General features: G+C 40.3%; 2 protein-coding genes across 3 annotated transcripts in view; both read left to right on the top strand.

Annotated features, from left to right (window-relative positions):
• Window positions 1–12,210, top strand: part of LOC138964636 (uncharacterized) — a 546,641-nt gene extending 534,431 nt beyond the window's left edge. For both annotated transcript variants that reach the window (XM_070336652.1, XM_070336646.1), the window contains one exon: window positions 1,637–12,210. In XM_070336652.1, the coding sequence (XP_070192753.1) occupies window positions 1,637–1,894 (258 nt within the window). In that variant the 3' untranslated portion in view covers window positions 1,895–12,210. The remainder of the gene's footprint in view (window positions 1–1,636) is intronic.
• A 105-nt stretch (window positions 12,211–12,315) lies between these two features.
• On the top strand, window positions 12,316–18,165 carry LOC138964658 (uncharacterized). The gene is made up of 4 exons (XM_070336669.1): window positions 12,316–13,768; window positions 15,601–16,368; window positions 16,905–16,985; window positions 17,142–18,165. The coding sequence occupies exons 1-4, from the start codon at window positions 12,997–12,999 to the stop codon at window positions 17,984–17,986; spliced, it is 2,466 nt and encodes an 821-aa protein (XP_070192770.1). The 5' UTR covers window positions 12,316–12,996; the 3' UTR covers window positions 17,987–18,165.
• The last annotated feature ends 7,962 nt before the right edge of the window (window positions 18,166–26,127 follow it).

Genomic DNA, 26,127 nt, shown 5'->3' with positions numbered 1-26,127 from the left:
TGCACAGTGTTATATATTTCAGGTAATTGTCACAGTCTGTAAAAGTTCCACTGTAGTTCATTGCCTTATTTTTCACAAGAGGATTTGGCTTTACTGTTTTTTCCCCACTTTGGTTAATTTTGCTCCAGGCTTCTTATTTTTTAAGAATGTAATCCTTTTTAACAATTATTTTGTATTTGGTGAGTCTGTGCTTGTTCCCATTTTACCTGTATATATTTGCACCTCGTTCTCACTCTTATACCTGAAATTGCATGCATTTGATCCTCTCCTTTGTTTCTTTATTTCTTGATAGTCAGAAGTGGTATATGTTTTTTAGTGTGTGGGGTGGGGATATTTTGGTTTGTTTTGTCGTTGTTTTTCTTCTTCTTCTTTGCTTGGGCTTCTCATACAGTCTTTTCGTATGTTCAGAGTTGTTACAAAGTTACCGATGCACTTTTACACTACTAATACTGAGTATAGTACTACTTATTGATTTCTTTAAGGTTTGTTTTGAAACATTCATGTGTGTGTGTGTGTGTGTGTGTGAGTGTGTGTGTGTGTGTGTGTGTGTGTGTGTGTGTCCGAAGGATACAACTTGCAAAAAGGCACTCATGTTTTTGCATTGTTTTATTTTGTCGCACATTTCTATGTATTATGAATGGGGCAGACACACAATCAAAAGGCTATTTTGTAATACCGACAAATACTTAACATTAATAAGATATTATTTCAGATACATAATAATATGCATCATTACTGACCTTTTGGGACTGTTTTGATAAATTTGGTACAGTGGAACCCCCCTTTTAAGACCCCCCCCCCCCCTCCACCCAATTTAAGACTCCCTCCGTTTTAAGACCTTGTTTTCGCAGATGTTCTGCTCATAACCTGTAAATTTACCCTAATTTTAAGACACCCCTCTTTTCAATACCTGATTTTATCAGATTTTTTGAGGTCTTAAAAGGGGGGTTCCACTGTACCCACAAAGTCAACATTTGTATTACTTTAACTTTTTTCCCTAGAGCTTAGCCTTTTGACCAAATAATCTATCAGAATGTCTAAAACATTTCTGCAAAAGTTCAAATCATTCTGATGAACAGTTTTGCAATTATCTTGTCATCCGTGAACTAACATGTTTCGATTCATCAGTCTTTGCTTATTTTTCATTTAATAATTTTTAATAAGTCGATCTGAAAAAAAAATTTGTGTGGATCATATACTATTATTCTACATTAACATTGAAGCATTATTATAACGCACACCAAATTTTAGCACAAACAGTTCTGTTTCATGAATGTTGTGGTCAGATAACTTGAAGAGAAAAACAATGTATTTTAAGGTAGCTCCTACCCTTAAGTTGTCAATAAATTACCCAACATTAAAGACCTACATTTTTATTTTACTTATTTTATTACATTTTGTCTTTAGTTTTTCTTTATAATGCCAAAAAATGTACCTCTGTGTTAAGACTCTCTAGCTCTCTCTCTCTCTCTCTCTCTCTCTCTCTCTCTCTCTCTCTCTCTCTCTCTCTCTCTCTCTCTCTCTCTCTCTCTCTCTCTCTCTCTCTCTCTCTCTCTCTCTGTGTGTAAAGATCAACCTTAAACATAATCCCAGTTGTAGCACACCTTTGTAACCGCTATCTGCCTTGTGTTGCCAGCTGTTCCAGGTGGGCGGCAACGTGACCCTGCTGGCCATCGTGGCGGTCATCGCCTTTGTGGTGCTGGTCAGCATGCGGTCATCGGGCAAGCTGTACACCCTTCGCACCTGTCGCCATCGCACCATCCTCATCGTCTTCTTCACGGTGCTGATCGTCTACTTCATGTGCTACACCACCATGTGGATGCATGTCTTTGAGTTCTCTGGCTCCCTGCACAAGCGGCGGCACGGTGCCGCTTCTTCTTCCTCGCCGGCTTAACGACGCAGTTTGTGTGTACGTGGAGAATTTCTCTACTGGAAACTGAGTTGCCCTCGATCGGCCTCCTGTTAAAGGTGGAACACAGCATGTTTCCAGGAAAGATAAGCAGAATGTTTCCAGGAAAGATAAACAGAATGTTTCCAGGGAAAGATAAACAGAATGTTTCCAGGAAAGATAAACAGAATATTTCCAGGAAAGATAAACAGCCTCCTTGATCTTCCTCCTGCTTTTACTCCCACTCTTTTTCACAGCACAACTTGGATGCATGTGGAGAAACTACGCGGGCAACGAAACAACCATCATGCAATCCCTCTAGCACGTTAAAGGTGGAACTCTACACAGAATGTTTTCAGGAAAGATATGAACAGCCTTGATCATCCTCCTGCTTCTACTCCCACTCTTTTCCACAGCACAGCTATGTGATAGAGTTGGATGGATGTGGAGAAATTATGCGGGCAACGAAACAACCGTCCCGCATTCCCTCTAGCACGTTAAGGGTGGAACTCGACAACAGAAAGTTTCATTCTCCCCTTCCTCCTCCTCAAACTCCCTCTACAACAGTGCAAAGAGTCTTGCAAGTAATACACCCTAAGATATGTCACCAGTTCCTCTCTCCCCCGCTTGCTCAGTTGCATATGACCTTATATTGCCAGAAGGGATGAGCTTTCTCGCTTCATTAGTATTTTGTTTCCAAATGGCAGATATAATGTCAGAAGAGGTGCTCTCTCTCTCTCTCTCTCTCTCTCTCTCTCTCTCTCTCTCTCTCTCTCTCTCTCTCTCTCTCTCTCTCTCTCTCTCTCTCTCTCTCTCTCTCTCTCTCTCTCTCTCTCTCTCTCTCTCTCTCTCTCTGTTGAATGTTTCTCATCAGCTTGCTGAGTGCTATATAGCACAATGCTTGCTCTAACAGGCGAGTAGCTCGGCTGCCTTTTCCTTTCTCTAGGCTCCACCTGTCTTAATTTTCTTTGTCTACCCTTTCTACTTGCAAGAGGTAGAGAAATACACACAACACAGTTGCTGCTGAAGAGTTGCATTTTGTGGTTCATTATCCCTGGTAAAACTGAAAGAACACGGTGGAAAAATTGTGCTGTTTGGCAAGGCCAAAATAGGCATAGCAAGACAGACGGGCGCTGTGGCGGGGTGGTAAGACGTCGGCCTCTTAATCGGAAGGTCGAGGGTTCGAATCCCGGTCGCGGCCGCCTGGTGGGTTAAGTGTGGAGATTTTTCCGATCTCCCAGGTCAACTTATGTGCAGACCTGCCAGTGGCTTATCCCCCTTCGTGTGTACACGCAAGCACAAGACCAAGTGCGCACGGAAAAGATCCTGTAATCCATGTCAGAGTTCGGTGGGTTATAGAAACACGAAAATATCCAGCATGCTTCCTCCGAAAGCGGCGTATGGCTGCCTTAATGGCGGGGTAAAAACGGTCATACACGTAAAATTCCACTCGTGCAAAAAACACGAGTGTACGTGGGAGTTTCAGCCCACGAACGCAGAAGAAGAAGAAGACATAGCAAGACCATATCTGTATCCGGAAGGAAGAAACAGAGGGAAATAAACCAAGGCAGAGTATGTGTGCTATATTGCTGTGCAAGCTTTATTCAACACCAACTGACCTGCATCACGTTTACCTTGCATTTGAATGTGCATCATTCTGACACACAGGTTCCACTGTGTACATAAAACAGGGAAGTGTACATATACTTTCTGTGATAAGAGTTGGTTTGGTGTCCAAGCCCTCTTTTTATGGATTCTTGATTATTCCAGAAGCTGTGTGTCTAGCTTCAATCAAGCTGGCAGCACTCACTGCCACCAGCTAGTGTAACAATGAATCCAAAACCAACCAACAAACTCAGAGTGGTCCCTGACACATTGCTGTGTTTGAGGCGCAGATTTGGGAATATTGCTCTGCAAGGAATAAGCACTCTTTGGGTGACATTGATGTGTCGGTGATTAGTTTGATATAACCATGCAGCTATCACAAACATGTTATTTGCTGTCAACGGCTGTCATTTTGGGAGCATGTGTGGCAACATTTGATTCGACTGTTGCGTCATATATACTTGCCTCTGCATCTGACCTAGGATATAAATATTTAGTCTGTCTGCAAGAGCAGATTCTGCCAGCGTTTCGCAAGTCACAGACAACAGCATTTTAAAAGGCGGCCGCAAGTTTATTGGGATTAAATTGCAGGTGCTAGCTGAAATGACTATACTGGTGAGAAATATGTACGATATAGAGAAAACAACGTATTGTACAGACACCACCCATTGTGTGAGATCTCCTTGTGAATGATTCAGTGAGAGCTGTGTTCTGGACTTGTGGACACAGGACTACACCCTGCAAGTTGTCGACTGTGCTGTTGACTTGTGTTACAAATAACAGATCTATTAAATGTGACATGCCCATTGCATGGAATTTGCTATACAGGTTTTACTGTAAGCTGACAGCTATATCCACTCCATAAGGCATCAGCATCATTTTTTTTTTCTCTCCTTCTGAGGCTGATGTGCATGCTGAAATGAGTGCGCTCTGAACGTGACAACTTGGTGTATGTGTGAATACTGTATTCTTCTGCCTGCTTGGTATAAACGTGGACACTGTATTCTTCCGCTCAGTGATGCTGAATGTACGTGTTACAAATGTGGGGGTATAGTTGTTGCATGACATTTTTAGAAGAGCTTGCCTGTCACTTGAAGATGAAAGTAAAACACATTGATCGTGAAAGTAAATGATGTCAAACTGCAATGTTCAGTAAACCGTGTGGGTTAATTAGTGAATGAATCTGCAATACATGTAAGTAGGAAAATGTCAGCTTTAGATTACAAAAAAGGCGATTTCTGCTTGTGCATTCATGATATTTATAATTTAAGGTACCTATTTTCAAGCAAAATCAGTTCACAGTTGGAACCTTGCACGTACATCGAATTTCTGAAGTTGTATTTGATCATTGTGTAACTGGTCCTTCCCCTGCGCTTTTTGAAGAAGACAATACATGTACCATGTATTAGTGGTTGTTTTAGTCTTAACAAATATTGGAGTTCACGGATGGATAGTAATGATTACTTAGATTAGAATCATTTTGTATAAGTTCCTCCAGTGGTACCTGCGATGAAAGGACACCCTTGGGACCAGCTAAACGTGTCCCTACATTGCAGGTGGCCTGTCATGACAGGTATATTTTGGTAGTGATAATAGACAAAGGGAACCCAGAATGTGTCCTTTTAAGGGAGGTGTCCTCTCATCGGAGGGGCCGCACATGGCAGGTACCCCTGTACCTTATATTGTTAATGTTTTTCTTCATATGTTCATGCTGTATCTAAGGTCAATTCTTTCCGGCAATACAGTGTTTCTAAATTCTTTACATCAAACAAAACAAAAAACAAAAAAAGCATGCCTCTTGCAAGGGCTCCTTGATCGGTTTTATGTTGAGAACATGTTACTTTTGACAGTTTTTAAAGACCATTCCATTGATTTTAGCAGTGATGTTACTGATGTTTTATAGCTCTGTTTTGCTCAAAACGTATGTGAGTTTGGTCTCGGTTGTTTGTGTTTGCCGTCTTTGAGATGATAATTAAGGAGTTAGATCATCATGAGAGGATTATACTAATTCCATGAAGATTAAGGCACTAGCTATTCTGAATTTTATAAGCTGCATGGTTTTATCTGATAACATTTGCTCTATAAAGGACAAAGTTAATGAACATCTACAGCATCAGACAGCAAGCTCATTGTTTTGTGAAAAATATAAATAACTGTTGTGCGTCTGAAAGAGTTTGAATGAAGAATATAATAAAATATAATTCAGGTACTGTTTAAAGTACCTTTTGCTGTTGTGACTGTGTAAAAGTGGGATTTACACACATGATTATTGCACTGCATGCCTGAAAGAGAAACAGCTAGCATTCACATTTTCTGTGACAGTTTATGTGTGGTTGAATGGGATCGACATCGGTAAAAAAACAATTGTTTGTTTATGATAATGTATGATTCATGTATATATTCTTTTTTTTTCTTCCTTTGTTATTTGTGTTGTTCATTTTTTTTTTCTTTGACTGTTTGGAGGATAGCCAGTGACGGCTGAATTGTACGTTACTTTCAAAGCTGTAAATGTAGAGGTATGCATTCTTATGGAACATCATTATTAGTACAATTGATTTTTTTTTATGACTGTTAGTGTATTTCTCATCAGCTTGCGTCTGTATGTGCATGTATGAATTTTTCAAGATGAGTGTGTGTCATCAAACAAAATCCAAATGCCATTAAGTTTTGCTCATGTTATTTGTTAACATTCTTTATTTATTAACTGTATTTTGCCGTGAGGTGTACCGTACAAAAGTAAAACTTTTGCAGCAGTGTCCTTTCTAAAAAAAAATGTAAGTGTTAATATGTACCTTGTTGACTTGCCCATACAACTAATTGACAGAAAGAACTGAAAGCCTAAGTGTCAGATACTAATTTAATGCACATTTATTTTCGTTTCATGTTGCTTCTGTATCAAAAGCTCAGAATTCACTGTTGTCTTTCCCCTGTGTTTTTCACTATTGTCCGCTATGTTTTTTATATTTAGTCAAGTTTTGTTTTGTTTGTACCGTGGATAACTGGTAAGAATGTTGCTTCTTTCCTTCATCCCCCCCCCCCCCCCCCATATGTTAGTGTTAGAGGGTCACTGGTGCAGACTAAACATTGGCCAACTGCAGGTCATGTGATTTGTTGACTTTGTTTTAACCTTGATGATTGTCAATATCTTCAAGTCGCCAGTACTATAAGTTTTGATTGTTTGTTTGTTTTTGTGTTTTTTAATGTTACAAGCAGGTTTTTGACTCACATGCGAAGCAAAAGTGAGTCTATGTACTCACCCGAGTCGTCCGTCCGTCCGTCCGTCCGGACGTCCGGACGTCCGTCCGTCCGTCCGTCCGGAAAACTTTAACGTTGGATATTTCTTGGACACTATTCAGTCTATCAGTACCAAATTTGGCAAGATGGTGTATGATGACAAGGCCCCAAAAAACATACATAGCATCTTGACCTTGCTTCAAGGTCAAGGTCGCAGGGGCCATAAATGTTGCCTAAAAAACAGCTATTTTTCACATTTTTCCCATTTTCTCTGAAGTTTTTGAGATTCAATACCTCACCTATATATGATATATAGGGCAAAGTAAGCCCCATCTTTTGATACCAGTTTGGTTTACCTTGCTTCAAGGTCAAGGTCACAGGAGCTCTTCAAAGTTGGATTGTATACATATTTTGAAGTGGCCTTGACCCTGAACTATGGAAGATAACTGTTTCAAACTTAAACATTATGTGGGGCACATGTTATGCTTTCATCATGAGACACATTTGGTCACATATGATCAAGGTCAAGGTCACTTTGACCCTTATGAAATGTGACCAAAATAAGGTAGTGAACCACTAAAAGTAACCATATCTCATGGTAGAAAGAGCCAATAAGCACCATTGTACTTCCTATGTCTTGAATTAACAGCTTTGTGTTGCATGACCTTGGATGACCTTGACCTTGTTGGTAGGAAAAATGTGTACAGCAGTTCTTAGTGTATGATGTCATTGCTGTAAAGGTCAAGGTCAAGCATGTGAGTCGTATGGGCTTTGCCCTTCTTGTTGTGTGTGTGTTCATTTCTGTGTTTTCTTTACATTTGAGTTGCACATGTACAGAACCCACTGAATGTTTTGTAGTAGCTGTTTCAGGACTATTTTTGTGATACATGTACTTTTTGCTTTCCATGACAGCTGGGAAAAAAAGGACATTTCCCTGTTGGCTCAGTGCGTAGATTTCTGAACTGTGCTATAGTCTTTGTCCTAACACTTACCACACAAAAATGTTCTGATTGGGCCATGACATTTTCAACTCGACAGGACTTAAATCTGCCACTGTGTTTGTTTGTGTTTTAGTGGTTTTTTTACAGATTTTTTTTCTCATTATTTAAAGGGAAGGTTCTAATATCTATATATGCCCTTCAAATCCACCTTAAATCTTAGATGCAGCATTTTCCAAGTCAGTTATCTAACACCATCAATGGCATATTGCTGTTAATTAGGTAATTCTTCAGAATATGTAAGAAAGGGTAAAGAACTGACTGATTTCCTCATGGTTTTCAAGATTCCCCATGAACTTCACGGTTTCAAAAGTGATCTTGCTTTCTTTGATTTTTCAATAATTCATGTTTAGTGCACTGCTGATATTTTAAAAATGTATGTATTTTCAGTCACAGACATCATGCTATGCATGTGTCCTGTGACATCGATTCAAAGAGCTAACTTGTATCACACAGTATTTAGTTGGGCATGTGGTGTCTTCAGTTATTTAAATTGTTAAATGATTATTTAAACCAAGGATGTTCATTTATGTCCTCCTAAACAAACATTCATGAAACATTTTATAAAACAAATCATACAAAATTAAGTCATTCAAAATCTAACCAGCCTCAGTTATGTAAAATATAGCATTTAAATAAACAGAATTTCATTAGAAATTGCCTGCTAAAATTTATTCATGAAAAATATTTCAATGTACATTAAATTCTGTTGTAACTTAGTCAAAAGAGCAGACACCTTGTGTTCTTCTTTCTGTAATATGTATGTGTGTCTTTGCATTACTTTCAGTCTAAATAGGATTATAAAATCAAGTGCAAATTTGCACTGGCTTGCATAATGTTGATATATCAATGGGTCATAATTTATTATGGACTTTGACATTTCTAAAGAGTGTGGAGTAAATTTTGAAGTGTCTGCCTCTTTTTTGTTGTTGAAGTCTGAGTCATAATATTGTTCTGTTCCTGTAATGATTTTGTGTTCCTGGCATTTTAGATGGACTGATTAGACTAATCTTTGTTTTGCCCAACTTTTTTACAGTGTATCTTGAAACTGTACAACATCTTTTAAGCTGGTTCCTTCTTTCTATTGTGCAGTAAACAGTTTGTGTTTAGATGATAAGAGAATGTGATTGTCTTGTTAATAGATTATGTTAAAATATTTACTTTTTGCTTTTTCGTTCTCTCTCTCTCTCTCTCTCTCTCTCTCTCTCTCTCTCTCTCTCTCTCTCTCTCTCTCTCTCTCTCTCTCTCTCTCTCTCTCTCTCTCATGCACACGCACACACACACACAGTCTCTGATGCAAACTGGAGATGTTACATGTAATTGTATATAACAGGTTATTTTGCATGTTCATTTTGATGAAACCACATTTTTTGTGCCATACAGTTTAATTCTCTCTCTCTCCGATATCTCTATCCCCCCCCCCCCCCCCCCCCCCTCTCTCTGTTGACTGTACAATGTAATTTAAGGCCGCGGCATCAACCAAACCTTTCAATTTAGTTTCAGAAAATGACTATTGAGAATACAACAGGCAGAAAACGTTTCTTAAAAAGAATGATAATATGATAGGATTATCTTTACCGGTTAGATACAAAAAATCAAATTCTGAAAGAAATCAAAACCATTGATAAAAAAAAATTTGTTGTGTTTTTATATCATGGCAGTACATTGTTTTATTTGTGTGGCAAACTTTTAAATCAAACTTTTCAAAGCAGTTGTTTCAACCTAAAATAGCACAGCCAATTTGTAGAGGCTTTTGCAGAGGATCTAAAGAGTAAAGTTTGTCAGGAGGTAGGAATAAAAGTTGTAAGTTTAGATTTTAAAAAAATTGAAGAATCAGAACCTTTTTTTTGTTTTCTTGTTGTGGGGTGGGTGTCAACTCATTTTCTTCACTTCTATCTTTCTGGTTGGCTCACGTAAGTGTAGCCCATGCGGTGCTAACTTTTGTCTGTCTGTGCGTGTGTGTGTGTGTGTGTGATAGAAACTTTAACATTTCCGAGTCTATGGATAAAGCTCGCATAAGAAGATTAGGTCTCGGTCAAAAGTGTTTGACGTGTGTGATAGAAACTTTAACATTTGAAGATGTCACATTATGACGTAAGAGGGTTAGACGTCACGCAAAGGAATTACTGAAAGTCTCGGTCATTGTTATTGTGAGCGGGCCGAGACTAGTTGGCAGATCCAGTGTCTCGCTTTCTTTCACAGTTTCACCTATGCTTACTCTGTGTGTGTGTGTGTGTGTGTGTGTGTGTGTGTGTGTGTGTGTGTGTGTGACGGAGTGATTGAGTTTGTGTTACTGTTTGTCGATTTCTTACGTGAGCCTTGAAGGCTTCGCCTCTTGTTTTTTTTTTATCATAACTGGTTAATAATGAAGAGTTTTGTCCTCTTTCTGCTAGCTTTGCTTCAATACTTTTCAAACAGAATTAACAAGATGTGCAGGAGAAGAACGAACAGCAATGTTTCCAGGACTATAGATTTGTTTCTCTCACTGGTAGTGTGTGTGTCTGAAAAATCTCTCACCGTCTGTGTGTGTGTTGGTGTATGTGTCTGAAAGAGAGATAGCAATAGCGTGTGCGCTTGAGAGGGAAAGAGTGTGTGTGTGTGTGTGTGTGTGTGTGTGTGTGTGTGTGTGTGTGTGTGTGTGTGTGTGTGTGTGTGTGATATGTAAAGGCTTTGATTGATACACTACTTAGTGAATTAGGAGAGAAAGTCAATACTCAGTCCCTTGAACATATTGTTCAGATGTAAACATGTCTCTTACCAAAACCATACAACTCTGAATATTTTCATGTCTGTTAATTTTCAACAACCCTTGAGGAGGTTCAGGTACCGTGTGTGCATGTGTCTGTGTGTGTGTGTGTAGTGTTAACCTGCAAAATGTTTCATGTATAGTACATTTTTCAAGTGACTTTTAGCTCTTAACATGCACTCATTAAACCTTGCAACCAGACACAACATTGATGAATTTGACTTACTGTTACACTTAGGAATCATCTTGTGTCCTTTATTAGTTCTTCCATTTTTGCTTTTGTCATTATGGATGCCTTTGTTTTATTTCTCTGTTGTTGGTGTTTCTTTATTATCGTCTCTTTTTCTTCCGCTGCATCAGGTACTATTATTATGATCTGCTGTTTTTATTTTTCTCTTTCAAATTAAATTTTCTTCTGGAATATATATACCAAAACCATAGGAAGAGTAGATTGCCTGCGTCATTTACTTCCAGTAAATTATAACCGTCAAATTAATCTTTTACAATTTTAGTCTGTTAAGTTATCTGCAACTCAGGTTTTAGAATCCAGTTATTTCTGGGTGTTGAAATAAAAATTAAAAAACACAAAAAAGGTTAGATTTACAGAATGTCTAATTATAGACAAATCCACACATTCACAAGTACTTTTACCTGACAGTCGTTAAGGTGGACAAAGAAAAACCCCACATAGAAATCGATTAAATACCCCCCGCGGGTTAGGGGGAAGAATTTACCCGATGCTCCCCAGCATGTCGTAAGAGGCGACTAACGGATTCTGTTTCTCCTTTTACCCTTGTTAAGTGTTTCTTGTATAGAATATAGTCAATTTTTGTAAAGATTTTAGTCAAGCAGTATGTAAGAAATGTTAAGTCCTTTGTACTGGAAACTTGCATTCTCCCAGTAAGGTAATATATTGTACTACGTTGCAAGCCCCTGGAGCAAATTTTTTATTAGTGCTTTTGTGAACAAGAAACAATTGACAAGTGGCTCTATCCCCTCTCCCCCCTTTCCCCGTCGCGATATAACCTTCGTGGTTGAAAACGACGTTAAACACCAAATAAAGAAAGAAAGAATCGATTAAATGAGTATACGACTAAGCTTGCCATGTTCGCTTTTCCAAATGGATGAAGCAGAATGACAAAAGCGATGTTTTTATTCTTAATTTTAAAACGTTTGCATTTTTTGTTGTTGTAGTTGGGTTTGAATGTTAAGGTATATTGATTCTTTTTGCGTTAAATCTTTAAAATGTTGATGTTGACATGAGGAAATTCCGTTCATGAATGCAAAATGTACTTACAATCTCCAGGAATGGGGTTCTTAATTGTTACCTTTACTTTCCTGGCGTTTTTGCAGATCATTTGTGGCTTTTTGCTTGGAAGATATTTTGAACCAATGTATTGTAGTAGTCAAAAATTTGAGAAGCATTTTAGTGTTCATGACTTTGTGCTTTTTCACTGTGTTTAGTTTTGCTTTCCAGCATTTGAATTTTGTTTGTTTAGTAAAACAAAACTGTTCCAATTGTACATCAGGGCTTTGGGGTTCTTGTTTTTATTCCTTTGTAGACATAATTGCGGACTCTAGCCTGTGAATATAATTGATTGTTATTGCCGATTGCTTGATTGCCTGTTTTAGTTGTGTTCCTTGTTCTTTCTGGTGTGAGTGAGCGGTTGTTGGAAGTTTTGCTCATGAACTCTTTATGTTGAAATGGTTTATTTGAAAATAATACATAAAAGATAATCCTTGCTCGTGTGAACTTGTGTGTGAGTGCATACAGTGTGTGTGTCGATGCATATATATGTGTGTGTGCTCTTTTGTGTATGTGTGTTGTGAAAGAGTGAGGTAAATATATATATATATGTCACAGGGGAAACTAGAATTCAGTAGGATCCGGAATCCTACTAGTAGAGACTGGAATCTCAGTTTCTACTAGTAGATACTGGAATTCCAGTCTCAACTGGACTTTTTCAAGTTCAAACTGGAATTCCAGTATCTACTAGTAGATACCGGAATTCCACTTACAACTGGATTTTTTCCAGTTGAAAGTGGAATTCCGATATCTACTAGTAGAAACTGGAATTCCAGTTTCAACTAACAGCCAGTTCATGTTGGAATTCAGTTTAAATTGGAATTATTTGAAAACTGAAAAAGAAACTGGGATCATATCCACAGAGAGGGTTCAACTTGAAAACAAAGCTTAGATGTGACAATGACTTCTTCACGTGAATCTGAGTTGTTGTTGCAAATAAAGTGACCAATGTTCTCCAGCCAGAGTAATATGGAAATTGGAATTATTTGAAAACTGAAAAAGAAACTGGGATCATATCCACAGAGAGGGTTCAACTTGAAAACAAAGCTTAGATGTGACAATGACTTCTTCACGTGAATCTGAGTTGTTGTTGCAAATAAAGTGACCAATGTTCTCCAGCCAGAGTAATATGGAACAACCGAGGCCCTTCTATTCACAGTGAGTCTTGATCAGTTGATCAGAGTGAAGTGTCAGTGACAGACAGCAGTCAAGATTGAAGATGGAGTCCGAGTCAGAGGATCAGAAAACTCTGTTTTATTCTCTTTTAGAAGCACACATACGGAGTCTTGATGACAGCAAACGAGAATGTTTCTGCATTGCCCAAGAGAAGTACACAAAAATAGTGAAAGCTCTGCAACTGAACAAGGGCCAGCAATGTCCAGAAGGTGCCAAATTCAAGTACAGGTGTGCAAAGCATTATAAATTACAAGTTGTGGGGGCAAGGACAATGCTATGTTGCCAGAAAACCAACTGCCCGGTTGTGACCAGAGAGGAATTGTTTGCGACAATTGCGCGATGTCACGTTCATGTTGGCCATGGGGGAAGGGATAAAACGTGGGCGGAAATCAAAGCAAACTACGCAGGAGTCCACCACTCAGCAGTCAGTGTGTTCCTGAAGACCTGTCCCAGCTGCAGGCAGCGCCAGGTGGTGAAATCACTTCCATCTGGAAAGGCAATGATCAATCTGTCTTTTCTACTCAGAGTCCAAATCGACCTCATTGACTTCCGCAGCAGGCCTGACAGGGACTTTAAATGGATCCTGCATGCAAGGGACTGTTTTTCGAAGTTTTCTTGGGCCTATCCCTTGGAATCCAAGACTGCAGCAGAGGTAGCAGGTCATCTGTTCGACCAATTCTGCACCTTTGGACCACCACGCCTCCTGCAGAGTGACAATGGCAGAGAATTCACGGCGAACGTGATACGTGAAGTGTGTGATCTGTGGCCTGGAACAGTGATCATCCATGGACGCCCAAGACATCCTGAAAGTCAGGGTAAGTGTTCGTTTTTATTTGTATTTTTTTCAGAAATGAAAATTAACCCTTACAGTGCCTACAAGACGGGTATACCCGTCCTGCACTCTAGCCAGTTAGAGAAAACATTCTTGTCGAAGAGTGACCATGCATTGAAACACCCCGGCAGTGAAAGGGTTAATGAGGCAGACCTACCGGTGGTAACATGTTTTGTCTGTTGCATCTGTCAAAAGATAAACATTCAGCTTTTTTCGTAATCGGATCATTTTTCACATTTTACTGACATTGAATTGAAACACCCCGGCAGTGAAAGGGTTAATGAGGCAGACCTACCTGTGGTAACATGGAATATGAAACCGAAATTTAACGCAATAGGTCTAATCTAAAATTTCCATAGTGGTGATTGTGATTGTGATTTTTTTTTTTACTGGCGGTATAACAAGCTAAAATGGGTATGAACTGAACCGCTATGATGTCCAGGTTTTGAAAACTAATGTCGCAGTTGCAGCACTTTAGTACAACATGCTAGATTAACCCCTTGTTACCAAAACCAGGAAACTTTGAAGTTTTCACTCATTCCCCTAGTTTTGGAAAACGGCACTTTGAATTTTAATTTAAAAACATATTATGAATCTGTTTGACTTCCTTGACCTTTACAGATGTATTTTAAGGCATTTTGAGAAGGGATTGCGTTATTAAGACTGGGAATATATCAAAAGTATTAAAAAAAATTATGGAATTTGAGCAATATTTGGTAAAACGTTCTCATCACATCAGTCAAACTATGGATTAACATGGATAAATAGATGTTATTTTAACCGTCTGGGGGTGTAAAATTTGAAAAGTGGTTTTGGTGTGCCTCAATTTTACATAAAAGTCCAAATTAACCTCTTGTCTGTGAAATATGGAAAAAATGCCATTTTTCATTTTTCCAACTTATTTTTTCTTCAAAATTAACGATATGTTATCCAACGTTACCGATTTGGGTCTGTTTGATCTCCTAAGCCTGTCTAACTGCATTTAAAGTGAAATACACAGTGCCATTTTTAAAAATTAGGGGAATGAGTGAACTTTTCAAAATTTTGACGTTTTGGGGCAACAAGGGGTTCATTTGGCATGTTGTACTAAAGTGCTGCAACTACATCACTTTTCAAAAACTACACACCATAACGGTTCAATTGATACCAAATGGTCGAAATGGTCATGGCACTTAAAGGGGTATGAAAGACCTAAACCGGAAGTAGAAATCTTTGAACGGCAGCTGATACATTACCTTATCAACTCTCATTATCCAAAGTTTCAAGCCTGTAAGTCCAGTATTACTTCAGAAACATCGGAAAACTCAAAATCAAATTAAACAATTATTATCCGGAAGTGGTCCTAAAGGCTGAATCTTATCATCCCATGTGATGGGAGAAGCCTGGAAGATTCCAACTCAATGTCCGACGCGAAGCCACACTTCCCTTTTGATAATAAAACGTTGTTTTTTTACCACTTCCGGATAAGGATTGTTTATTTTGATTTTGCGTTTTCCGATGTTTCTCAGCGAATACCAGGCTTTCAGGCTTAATTTTCTGGATAATGAGAGTTCATAGAGTAATGTATCAGCTGCCGTTCAAGGAATTCTACTTCCGGTTTAGGTCTTTCATACCCCTTTAATGGTACTGTGACAGTACCATGAACCTTTCGATGAATGATACACTCGACTTCTCAAATTAAAACTGCTCTAGCAGCTTTATAAATCAGCTTTACAACCTGAAATATGGGCTACAGACATAGTGCAGTGGCCTAGGCTTGAAAAGGCCTCTATTTAAGGTGACAGTATCCAACTGGGATTGCTTCACTGTGTGCAGGGTGCATTGAGAGGGGGAACGGAGACCTACAATTGAAACTAGGCAAATGGATGGATACCAATGGCCCACAATGGAGCAGGGGATTAAAGTCTGTGGTTCACTCAATCAACACATCAGTTTCAAGTGCAACTGGGACAACACCGTATGAACTTGTATTTGGTCAGAAACCACGTTCGGACCAAGCTGTTTGGGAGGAATTTGCAGCTCAGGGTATTGTGCGTGAAGAAGATTTGCCAAATGATCTGCTTGTTATGCTTCCCACAATGAGGCAGGAAGGTGCAGTCGTGCAGTCAGTGAGTGAGGAAGATGCAGTCATTGAGTCATTGAGTCAGGAAGGTGCAGTCGTCGAGTCATTGAGTCAGGAAGGTGCAGTCGTCGAGTCATTGAGTCAGGAAGGTGCAGTCGTGCAGTCAGTGAGTGAGGAAGATGCAGTCGTTGAGTCATTGAGTCAGGAAGGTGCAGTCGTCGAGTCATTGAGTCAGGAAGGTGCAGTCGTCGAGTCATTGAGTCAGGAAGGTGCAGTCGTTGAGTCATTGAATCATGATGGTGCAGTCGTGCAGTCAGTGTGGCTGGACAATGTGGGGCGTGTAGTTCTGAGTCAAGAAGACACAGCCGTGAGTCAGAGAAGTGCAGTTGTGCAGTCAGGGAGCCAGAGTGACATCAGCTGCGAGGACGACGAGAGAATCACTGTGTGGAGTGAAGTGGTCTTTGATACAGTTCTGCAGCCAGTCAACAATTCTTTGCCAACTCCCGGACCTTCAACTGCTGGTATGTGGTATGCTTCTATCTGAATTGGTTTTAAAAATCTTGTGTTTTAGAGATATTGGCCATGCAACCATTGGACTAGTTGACGCCCATTACTGTATTAGTCGTATTAATAGGAGTAACATTCCATTACATTAACCCTTTTGCAGCCATAACAAACTAATGATGAACACAATTTTGATAATGATACACAATGCAGGAGACGGGAGGTGCACTGGCAAGGGTTAATGACTCTGGGGATTAATGGCAGATTTGATGCAAATACAACTACAGTTCATTTGTTTCACAGGTGCTGACCGTCCTTCAGAAGCAGTCAACTTTCAAAAAAAACTTTCCTGTCAAAATGGGTCAAGTGTATGTTTTTGCAATGAATTATTCAGAATTTCTTCCTGTATCACTTCAACGTCGAAACACTAGTACACAGTGATTAATGTGTACACATACATGCCACATTATCATGTCACATTTCCCAACAGAGAAGAAGAAGAATGACTGCAAATGTCTGTTGCAAATACAACTGCATTTTATTTGTTTCACAGGTGCTGACCGTTCTTCAGAAGCAGTCAACTTTCAGGATCCTCTCGGACCTTCTCTCAGCACTCCTGAGCAGCATGCCACTGGTAAGTTTCTTCACACTTCCCTCAACACACTTTCAATGTGCCATATTTTCTATCAATTTATAAAGACTAGTTTGAAGATGTTAACAGGTTAACCCTTACACCACCTTTCTTGGTTTTCACACCAGCGTAGACGATTTTAATTTGTTTGTTTCACAGGTGCTGGTGGTTCTTCTCTCGGCATTGTAGAAAACGTGGATTCACCAAGTACATCATCTACTACCTGTACCAGCCACAAGCGAGGAAAGGAGTATCTTCTTTTGAGCGACAACGTCATCGTTTGTTCTGGCACAGAGCACACAAATCTTGACGTTGTGCATGGTGTGAAAGTGACTAAAACCACTCATGCTGTGTTTTCTGTTGACGAAGTGTTCGTTCCTACACATGTGCCTACAATTGCCAACCCTATGAATGAACCATTAGAAGTAGGACAGTTTGTGTTGTGGAAACGCACTGCAACAGTGCAAAATGAAGAAGGGAACACGGCTCACAAGGAGAAGCGACTTGTTGCCAGAAATAACTATTTGAAGGCTGCCAGACGTCAAGACACGAGGTACCAAAAGAAGGTAAAAGACGTGACCCAATCATTCCAAAACGGGCACACTGTCGGAGTGAAAATCCACAGTGCCGACAGGACCAACACTGACGTGCGGCTCTTGACCTGCAAGATTCTGGAATCAAAGATGAGGGGCGGTGATTCTGTCTATCGGGTGTATTGCCCGACTGGAATTGTTAAAAACTGGTTTCGGGGGGTGGAGCTTGTGGACATGAGCAGTGTGGTCCTCCCACATCTCAATGTGGTAAACCCACAGACTCTTAAGGAAGTGTCCCTCATTCAAGCCTCCAGGTCATCAACTGGTTGGCAAAACCGTGGAGCTGTCGCCAGGTCCGTCTGTACGTGCACAGGCGCGTGCATGACAAAGAGGTGTCCGTGCAAAGATGCCAAACTTGCATGTGGCACCAAATGCCACCCGCACAGCAAGAAATGCAAGAACATGTCCTGAAGTTGTCTGATGTGATTTTCATTGATTTGACTATGCAGTTTGTGGTGTTGGGTCTTTTTAAACAATGGATTTGCTTTCAATAAAGTAGTCAACTGTTCATTTTAAACAAAAAAGAAACTACATTCATCTCCATCGCGAAATTCCAATTTGAACTGAATTCCAACATGAACTGGCTGTTAGTTGAAAGTGGAATTCCGATATCTACTAGTAGATATCGGAATTCCACTTTCAACTGGAAAAAATCCAGTTGTAAGTGGAATTCCGGTATCTACTAGTAGATACTGGAATTCCAGTTTGAACTTGAAAAAGTCCAGTTGAGACTGGAATTCCAGTATCTACTAGTAGAAACTGAGATTCCAGTCTCTACTAGTAGGATTCCGGATCCTACTGAATTCTAGTTTCTACTGTGACATATATATATGTATAGGTTACAACACGAGTGGTTTTTTATATGGCTTGTATTTCAGTCAAGACCCAGCGGATGAATATCATTGGGAGACACGAGCCTCGGCTCCCGATGATATTCATCCGCTGGGTCTTACTGAAATACAAGCCATATAAAAAACCACGAGTGTTGTAATCTGTATATCCCATTCTACCATCAAACACAAAGTGTAGACTACTAGCGGCACTGTTGCGATCTGTGGAGAGTGAAACAGTGGTGCCAGCGCGACTTGGCCCTTTTGCAACCTTAAACTAAGTGACCGTCGCTGAAAAAGATAAAACGAATGAGTGCATCGATAAGTACGCGGTAACACTACTGTCAGACCATTTAAAAGCTTTAAGTAAAGGTTCATAAGTTGCAAGAAAGTAATGAAGTCGTATAGAAATCAATTTAGTTGAAGCACACAATTCTTTTGTTTTGCGTTTCAGGTCGGCAGAACGGGCGAAACCGGGTTGGCACCCATTTGGCTTACTCGATTCAGAATCGATTCCACGTTGTTTTTCTCGAACGTATTATTATACAATCAGGCTTATTGACAGAGAAGCAAATTTTAGGGAACAAATATGTAGGTTTTAATTAGATTTAACCATTGCTCCCTATTTGAAATGTATCTACGTGATAAACTGTTTTGCGAGTGTGTTTGCATGGATGAACCTAAACTGGTATGGGTGTGAGGAAAACGGGACCAAGTTGGTGAAGTCGCGAATTGCTGACACCAAGTCTGTCACCGCCGATTGATTGCATTTTGAAGGAATATGACTGGATTACGGAAAAATGCACACATGTTAAGTTCTTGGATACCTTCATCGCCAATGTGGACTTACTGCAGAGCCAGGCAAAAGAGTAGACTTGCTCGCAAAATACGTGAAACAGCCGATGTTTGATACGAAGCGAAGCCACCCCAAACCATGCAGTAAGGACGCTTCTCGGTCCCGCTACGCATGACACCAGACCAGTGTTGTTGCTTTGAGTTTGACTAACAAACTCGAAACTGTCATTTAAAACATGAGCCAAATGTGTATTGATTGTGTGATTAGTCTATGTGACAGGGCTTCTATTATCTGTGCTCCCTAGCTTCCCACACCGACACTGCTGACAGACCTGTGTGACAGACTCTCACAAACAGTCGTCTGCTTCGATGCAAGGGAGGGTACTCGTTTTTTTGTTTTGGTTTGTAGCCATGGGCATTGTGATAGTGTTCGACTGTTCAAACTAGTGTTATGCACGGGTTAATAAAACTGCGGATAGAACTCTTTAGCAGCAAAGCAATTAAGAGTGTATTACAATCTATTTGTTTGGCGCAAGGTCAAAGGTCGGGAGGAAAGTAGTTCTTTGCCCAAATCGGAATCTGCACTATCATATATTTTTTGGAGTCCATGATGTATTTATTGAGCTATAAAAATACAACATATATACCCATACTGAAGTAACAGAGACAAAGAAGGGAGGTCATGGGATATATATATATATATATCTCTCTCTATCTCTCTCTCTCTCTCTCTCTCTCTCTCTCTCTCTCTCTCTCTCTCTCTCTCTCTCTCTCTCTCTCTCTCTCTCTCTTTAAGGGCGAGGGCTGGATGTAAAAAAGCAGATCACTGCTTAAACTATTACCCTCGTTAAATAAAGAATTGTCATTGTCATTCTCTCTCTCTCTCTCTCTCTCTCTCTCTCTCTCTCTCTCTCTCTCTCTCTCTCTCTCTCTCTCTCTCTCTCTCTCTCTCTCTCTCTCTCTCTCTCTCGCTCTCTCTCTCTGTGACTTGGACTTGTGATCCTTACCTGTAAACTGTAAAGATAAACAAAACTTCTGACAGTGACCAGCTCTTCCATGGCCATTGGTTGTTCTAGCTATCACAGCTGTGACCCGAATTCGGCAAAGCAGACTTATACACTCCTTTCAGAGACTTGCAGGCCAATAAAAGGTTACCCACATCGGAGCTTGATATGCCATTGCAAAGGCAACACGTTTGTCTTTGTCATACAATAAACCCCTTTTTAAGACACCCGATTTTAGACTTCCCCTTTGTAAGACCTTGTTTTCATAATTGTTGGTCACAACCTATGCAGCATTGCCCATTTTAAGACTTTCTTCTCTTAAAGTCTTGATTTTCTCAGATTGTTAAGGGGCTTGAAATGGAGTTCTACTTTTTCTCAATACACGTGCAAGTCACGTCACATCACTCACAGGTTCCTCAGATAGATATCATCGCGACTATCAACACTTTCATGCGTCTGAATAACTTGCCTGGCACACACCACCCACACACACTCTCTCTCTCTCTCTCTCTCTCTCTCTCTCTCTCTCTCTCTCTCTCTCTCTCTCTCTCTCTCGCTCTCTCTCTCGCTCTCTCTCTCTCTCTCAAAACTTATTCTGCATGATTTGAATAGGTCCACGGATGATAAACTAAAGCTCTTGAATTTCCTCCCCTTGAAAGATCAGTTGACGTTAAACAAGGCTGTGTTCATGTATAAAATTCTAAATGACGACTGTCCTAAATATTTGCAATCACATTTCAAACATGCCACAAAAAGATATGGGTCCCAAAAAATCATCCCTCCTATACCTCGCATAGACCTCTACAAATCGAGCTTAGCCTTCTCGGGAGCGTTTCTCTGGAACTCCTTACCCCAACAGATAAGAAATGCAACTTCAGTGAAAATGTTTAAGAGACAGTCACGTTCACACATCATTCGTGAATGAAATGTCTTGTTCGATTGTTATTTTGTTAAACATTTTGTACTGATGTTAACGGATGTGTAGCTGATCGGAGCAACTTATTCCCAAATGAAAGGTATACAGTACTCCTCGGATAAGGTGACCCCCCTTGGGACCAAAAAATATCGTGATCTTATCCGAGGGACACGTTAACCGATCCTCGGATAAGATCAATTTCAGTAGAACAAAATTGATCTTATCCGAGGAGATCAGAGTTTAGTTTGAGGCCCCATAAGAGACTTCCCGCCAATTGAAAGTCAATGACGTGATAATGGGCAGATCCGGACTTTATTGTCCATTTCCATAAAACACAAGAAAGGACTTTTTTCTGTCCGCGTAACGCATAGCTCATAAAATAATACTAAAACACAATTCATTATCAAAATTATACATAGATCTATACATCAATCAAAATACATCAATCACAATGCTCTATGACATTTAAATACAAAATTATGAATAAATATTTATTTATTTATTAGTGAGTATTTCTACGCACATACCCTCTCCTATTTGGGGAGGCTCATGGCGTTTACAATATGCCGTGTGAGATGGAAGTTTTTACACATTATATCACGCATTCACATCGGCCAGTAAATCTCAAGCGTGTTAGGCGAGTATATACTTTTCACGGTCTATTATTCCAAGTCACACGGGTATTTGGTGGACATCTATATATATATACGACTAGTGTCTGTCTGTCTGTCTGTGTGTGTGTGTGGTTGTGCGCGATGCACGGCCAAAGTTCTCGATGGATCTGCTTCAAATTTGGTGGGCATATTCAGGTACACCCGGGACAGGACACAACCTGGTCGATATTTCAACACGTGCTCTCAGCGCGCAGCGCTGAACCGATTTTGGTTCCACCTCAGCTACCCGGGCCCCCATACCGACACACCAAAGCCAAAGTTCTCGGTGGATCTTTTTCAAATTTGGACACCGTATTCAGCTACATCCCGGACACAATATCATCGATGAGATATTTCAACACGTGCTCTCAGCGCGCAGCGCTGAACCGATTTTGGTTTTTCTGTTCATTTCACCATTCCCAGTAACTCTTCCTTATCTTCTCCATGTTTTCAGCGTTTACCTCCCTTCCTTCGTATGGTGCACTATAGTATGAGGGGGCATCTTCGGATATTCCCGGCGTTCTGTTACTATTTTTAGAAGGTCACCGCAGTGTCCAGAACGTAAATTGGACCCGTAAATTATCCTCACTGTAAAAGTACAAAGGTCGAATCAATTTATAGTCACGCGAAAAATACACTGTCATCTATCTCTCTATATATACGGCTTCTCTGTGTTTGTGTGTGTGTGTGTGTGTGTGTCTCTCTCTCTATGTGGGCAACACCTGTGGATTGTTCAGTTCTGTTTGTGATGTGGTCTGGCGACTTTTGTGTATTTGTATGTACTGGCCTTCCTTTGAGAAGCCATAACAGTTCAAAAGGGCTTAGAGATAAGCTCTAAATTGCTCAATCCTGTTTGAGTGGAGTTCGCCTCCAAAGGTGATTAACACGGTTACATTCGTCGACAAGGATGGGACTCGATATGGTAAGGAATGGCATTATGACCACTGAATCATTTTCGTGCTGTTCCCATTCCACGAATCTGGGAGGGACCTAAGCTTGGCGGGTCCATTGTTCGGACCCGGCGAAGCCGGCGTTCGGCTCTAAGTACTTCTTCCCGGCGAAGCCGGCTACCCGGCGAAGCGGGTATTCATCTAGTTTTTATATATGTCTATACAATTTTGCCAGGAAAGACCCTTTTGTCAATCGTGGGATCTTTAACGTGCACACCCCAATGTAGTGTACACGGGACCTCGGTTTTTCGTCTCATCCGAAAGACTAGCACTTGAACCCACCACCTAGGTTAGGAAAGGGGGGAGAAAATAGCGGCCCGACCCAGGGTCGAACACGCAACCTCTCGATTCCGAGCGCAAGTGCGTTACCACTCGGCCACACACTCACAGGCGCTCTTATATACATAGAGCACCCACTAGACAATTGCATTTTGCACACACACACAGCAAAGACCCCTATAATTATTTACCCATGCCTCATTTTTGGACACCCCCCCCCCCCCCCTCTATTATACTTGATCCAGGCCTGAGTGTGTGTGTGTGTGTGTGTGTGTGTGTGTGTGTGTGTGTGTGTGTGTGTGTGTTGTGTATGTGTGTGTGTTGTGTGTGTGTGTGTGTGTGTGTGTGTGTGTGTGTGTGTGTGAAGCTGTGTTTGGGTGTGCTAAAGAACCGTATCATCTCCCCACCCTCTTTATTTCGCTCTTATTCTCTCTCTCTCTCTCTCTCTCTCTCTCTCTCTCTCTCTCTCTCTCTCTCTCTCTCTCTCTCTCTCTCTCTCTCTCTCTCTCTCTCCACCTGTGACATAATAATAACAATAACAGCACTTTATTGTCAATTAAAATATTACATAAAAATGGAAAATTTTCCTGATGCCGTGATGGACGCCACGCTGTTTGTCGAATGACAAAGCCGACAGCTCGTAGACAACAATGTGCACGCAGCGAGAGACAAAACCATCTAAGTGTTTTGCTTGCTGTTGCACTTTGCTTGCTGATGTATCTGGGGACAATGGTAAACGAGAGAAGAATGGAGGCTGTTGGGTTGATAATTAGCTTTTGGGAAACAGCAGGCTATATAATCACAGACCCATTAACAACAACTCAAAATGTAGTGGTGTGTGACTGAACAAACGTTTCATATTTGTTTCCATTTGCACGGATCGATGTATTTACACATGTTGTCAACAAATTGACATAAGCATCCTTTAAAAAGAAAGAAAGTGTACAGTGGGAAAGTAAATTGGTGGACGAATTCTATGGAGCAGCAGAACCAGAACTTCAACTCTCAACACCCAATAAGAAAGATAATGTATGCTCTCATAAGAAGAGTCACCTCCTTTACATGGATACAAAGCAAGAGTTACCTCCCTTGGGTTCTGGAACATTCCGGTAGTTTCGCCGGAGTGCAGTTGTTTTCGTTCATTCATTCTTCTGATAAGGGAAATTAAGAAACTATAATGTCATATATACAATATATAAATACAATATATAAATACATATGCACACACGGCAGGGCGAAGTGTCTGCAGTTTAGTAGTACTGCTATTGTCACGTAGCGCTATCGACACGTAGCGCCGTATTGACACGTAGCGCTACAGTACGTTGGTTTTTCCCAAAATAGTGATATCGACACGTAGTGCTATTGAGACGTAGAGATAATGGCACGTGTGAATTGTGTCAATAGCACTACGTGACGATAGCACCACTGTTTTCGGCAATTTGTGTCGATAGCACTACAGAAAATAGCGCACACTATCGATACGTAGCACACATGACACGTAGCGCTAGCGGGACTCACCGGCTAATGACGTCATTTTAAGTGGAACAAACATGTACATAAATGCCTTCCCTTTCGAATGATTTACAGTTATAGAATTTTTGTCAAGCCGTTTAATTTTTATGTCCGTTTTATGAACCCAACCCTCTAAACGAGAATAGTAACGCCAATGAAGGAAAACATACACACAAACCAACGTTTTTCTCACCGACGGTTTGGAATATAGCTCCACAACTTTAGATTTAGTGTTGTGGTGTTAAAATCTATCAGAAAAATGTGTTTGCTAACGTGACGCCAAAAAGTAAGCAAAACGGTCCTTAGCCGACTGACTATATATTATACGTCCGGGGGTGTAAGGTATCAGTGTGAGGATCACCTTAGACACAGGCTTATAACTCAAAAAGTGTTCGCTCTTTTCTAAAACGGATTTCACAACTGGATAGAGTTTCAAAATCTCTTTTAGAAAATGTAAAAATATTAAAAATTATGCAAAGGTGACATGCGACTCATTCCGAGGTGGAGGGTCACATATACAATCATGTCGAAAAAAAACCTCTGTCAAGGCCACAGGAGCTTGTATCCAACCACCGGTCGATAATTATTTACTCCTTATTCCATTTATTTACTCCTTATTCCATACAATCTACTACTACTATTTACTACTTATTATTATTTATTTACTAATAAATAGTAGTAGTAAGGGTAAGCATGCATCACTGAGTAAATAATACGCATCCAGGAGTAAATAATTATCGACCGGTGGTTGGATACAAGCTCCTGTGGTCAAGGCCGCAAAATTGGGAGATTTTTTTTTCGTTTCAGTTTCACTTGATCTTAAGCGGTGGTCTTCTGCATTTAGAGACCAGAACGGGGGTCACCTAAAAAGAGGTGTTCCCGTATCCGAGGTCACGCTAAGCGAGGTTTTCTTAGTCATACAAAGAAGGCTTTAGGTCGGGACCAACACCCTGATTGATGTTATCAGACGTGTGACCTTAAACGGTAGTGACGTTAACCGGGGAGTACTGTAACTATGTCAATGTAATTTTGTAATTTTTTGAGTTCTCCTTATGTAATTCCTTAAATGCACATTGTGTTGCATTCTGTACAATGTATTTCTGTATTTTATATGATTGAATTTATATTTGTAATGTGCGTCTGTCTTTATGTGTTGTATAAAGGACAGGTTGGAAGAATAGGCTTTGCCTAAAACCTTTATCCTTTTGTAATAAAGTTCTGAGTCTGAGTCTGAGTCTGAGTCTGAGTCTGAGTCTCTCTCTCTCTCTCTCTCTCTCTCTCTCTCTCTCTCTCTCTCTCTCTCTCTCTCTCACTTGAAGTGTTGTCTCCTTGTCTGATTGACAGTTTCTTCCCCAGTATTTTCAGTTTTGAACATGTAAAATACCGTAAACTTATGGTTAACACTATGGTTAACAGTAACTTCTGTTTTGTTTTGTGGTGATGCCATTCTGTGACTGGCTCTGATATTTACAGCCTCGTTACAAAAGGTAGGCCTACAGGCTCTGTCCTGAGTGGCTAACAACTTCTATACGTGTGAATCACACGATTAAAGAGAGTTTCAGTGATCTACGCGCGTTTCTTGCGTGATAAATAACACACACACACACACACAC

This window comes from Littorina saxatilis, linkage group LG1, assembly GCF_037325665.1.
Source record: "Littorina saxatilis isolate snail1 linkage group LG1, US_GU_Lsax_2.0, whole genome shotgun sequence".
Classification (NCBI taxonomy): Eukaryota; Metazoa; Mollusca; class Gastropoda; order Littorinimorpha; family Littorinidae; genus Littorina; species Littorina saxatilis.
Note: the sequence above shows the minus strand (reverse complement) of the source record. Positions and strands in the feature narration are given on the sequence as shown.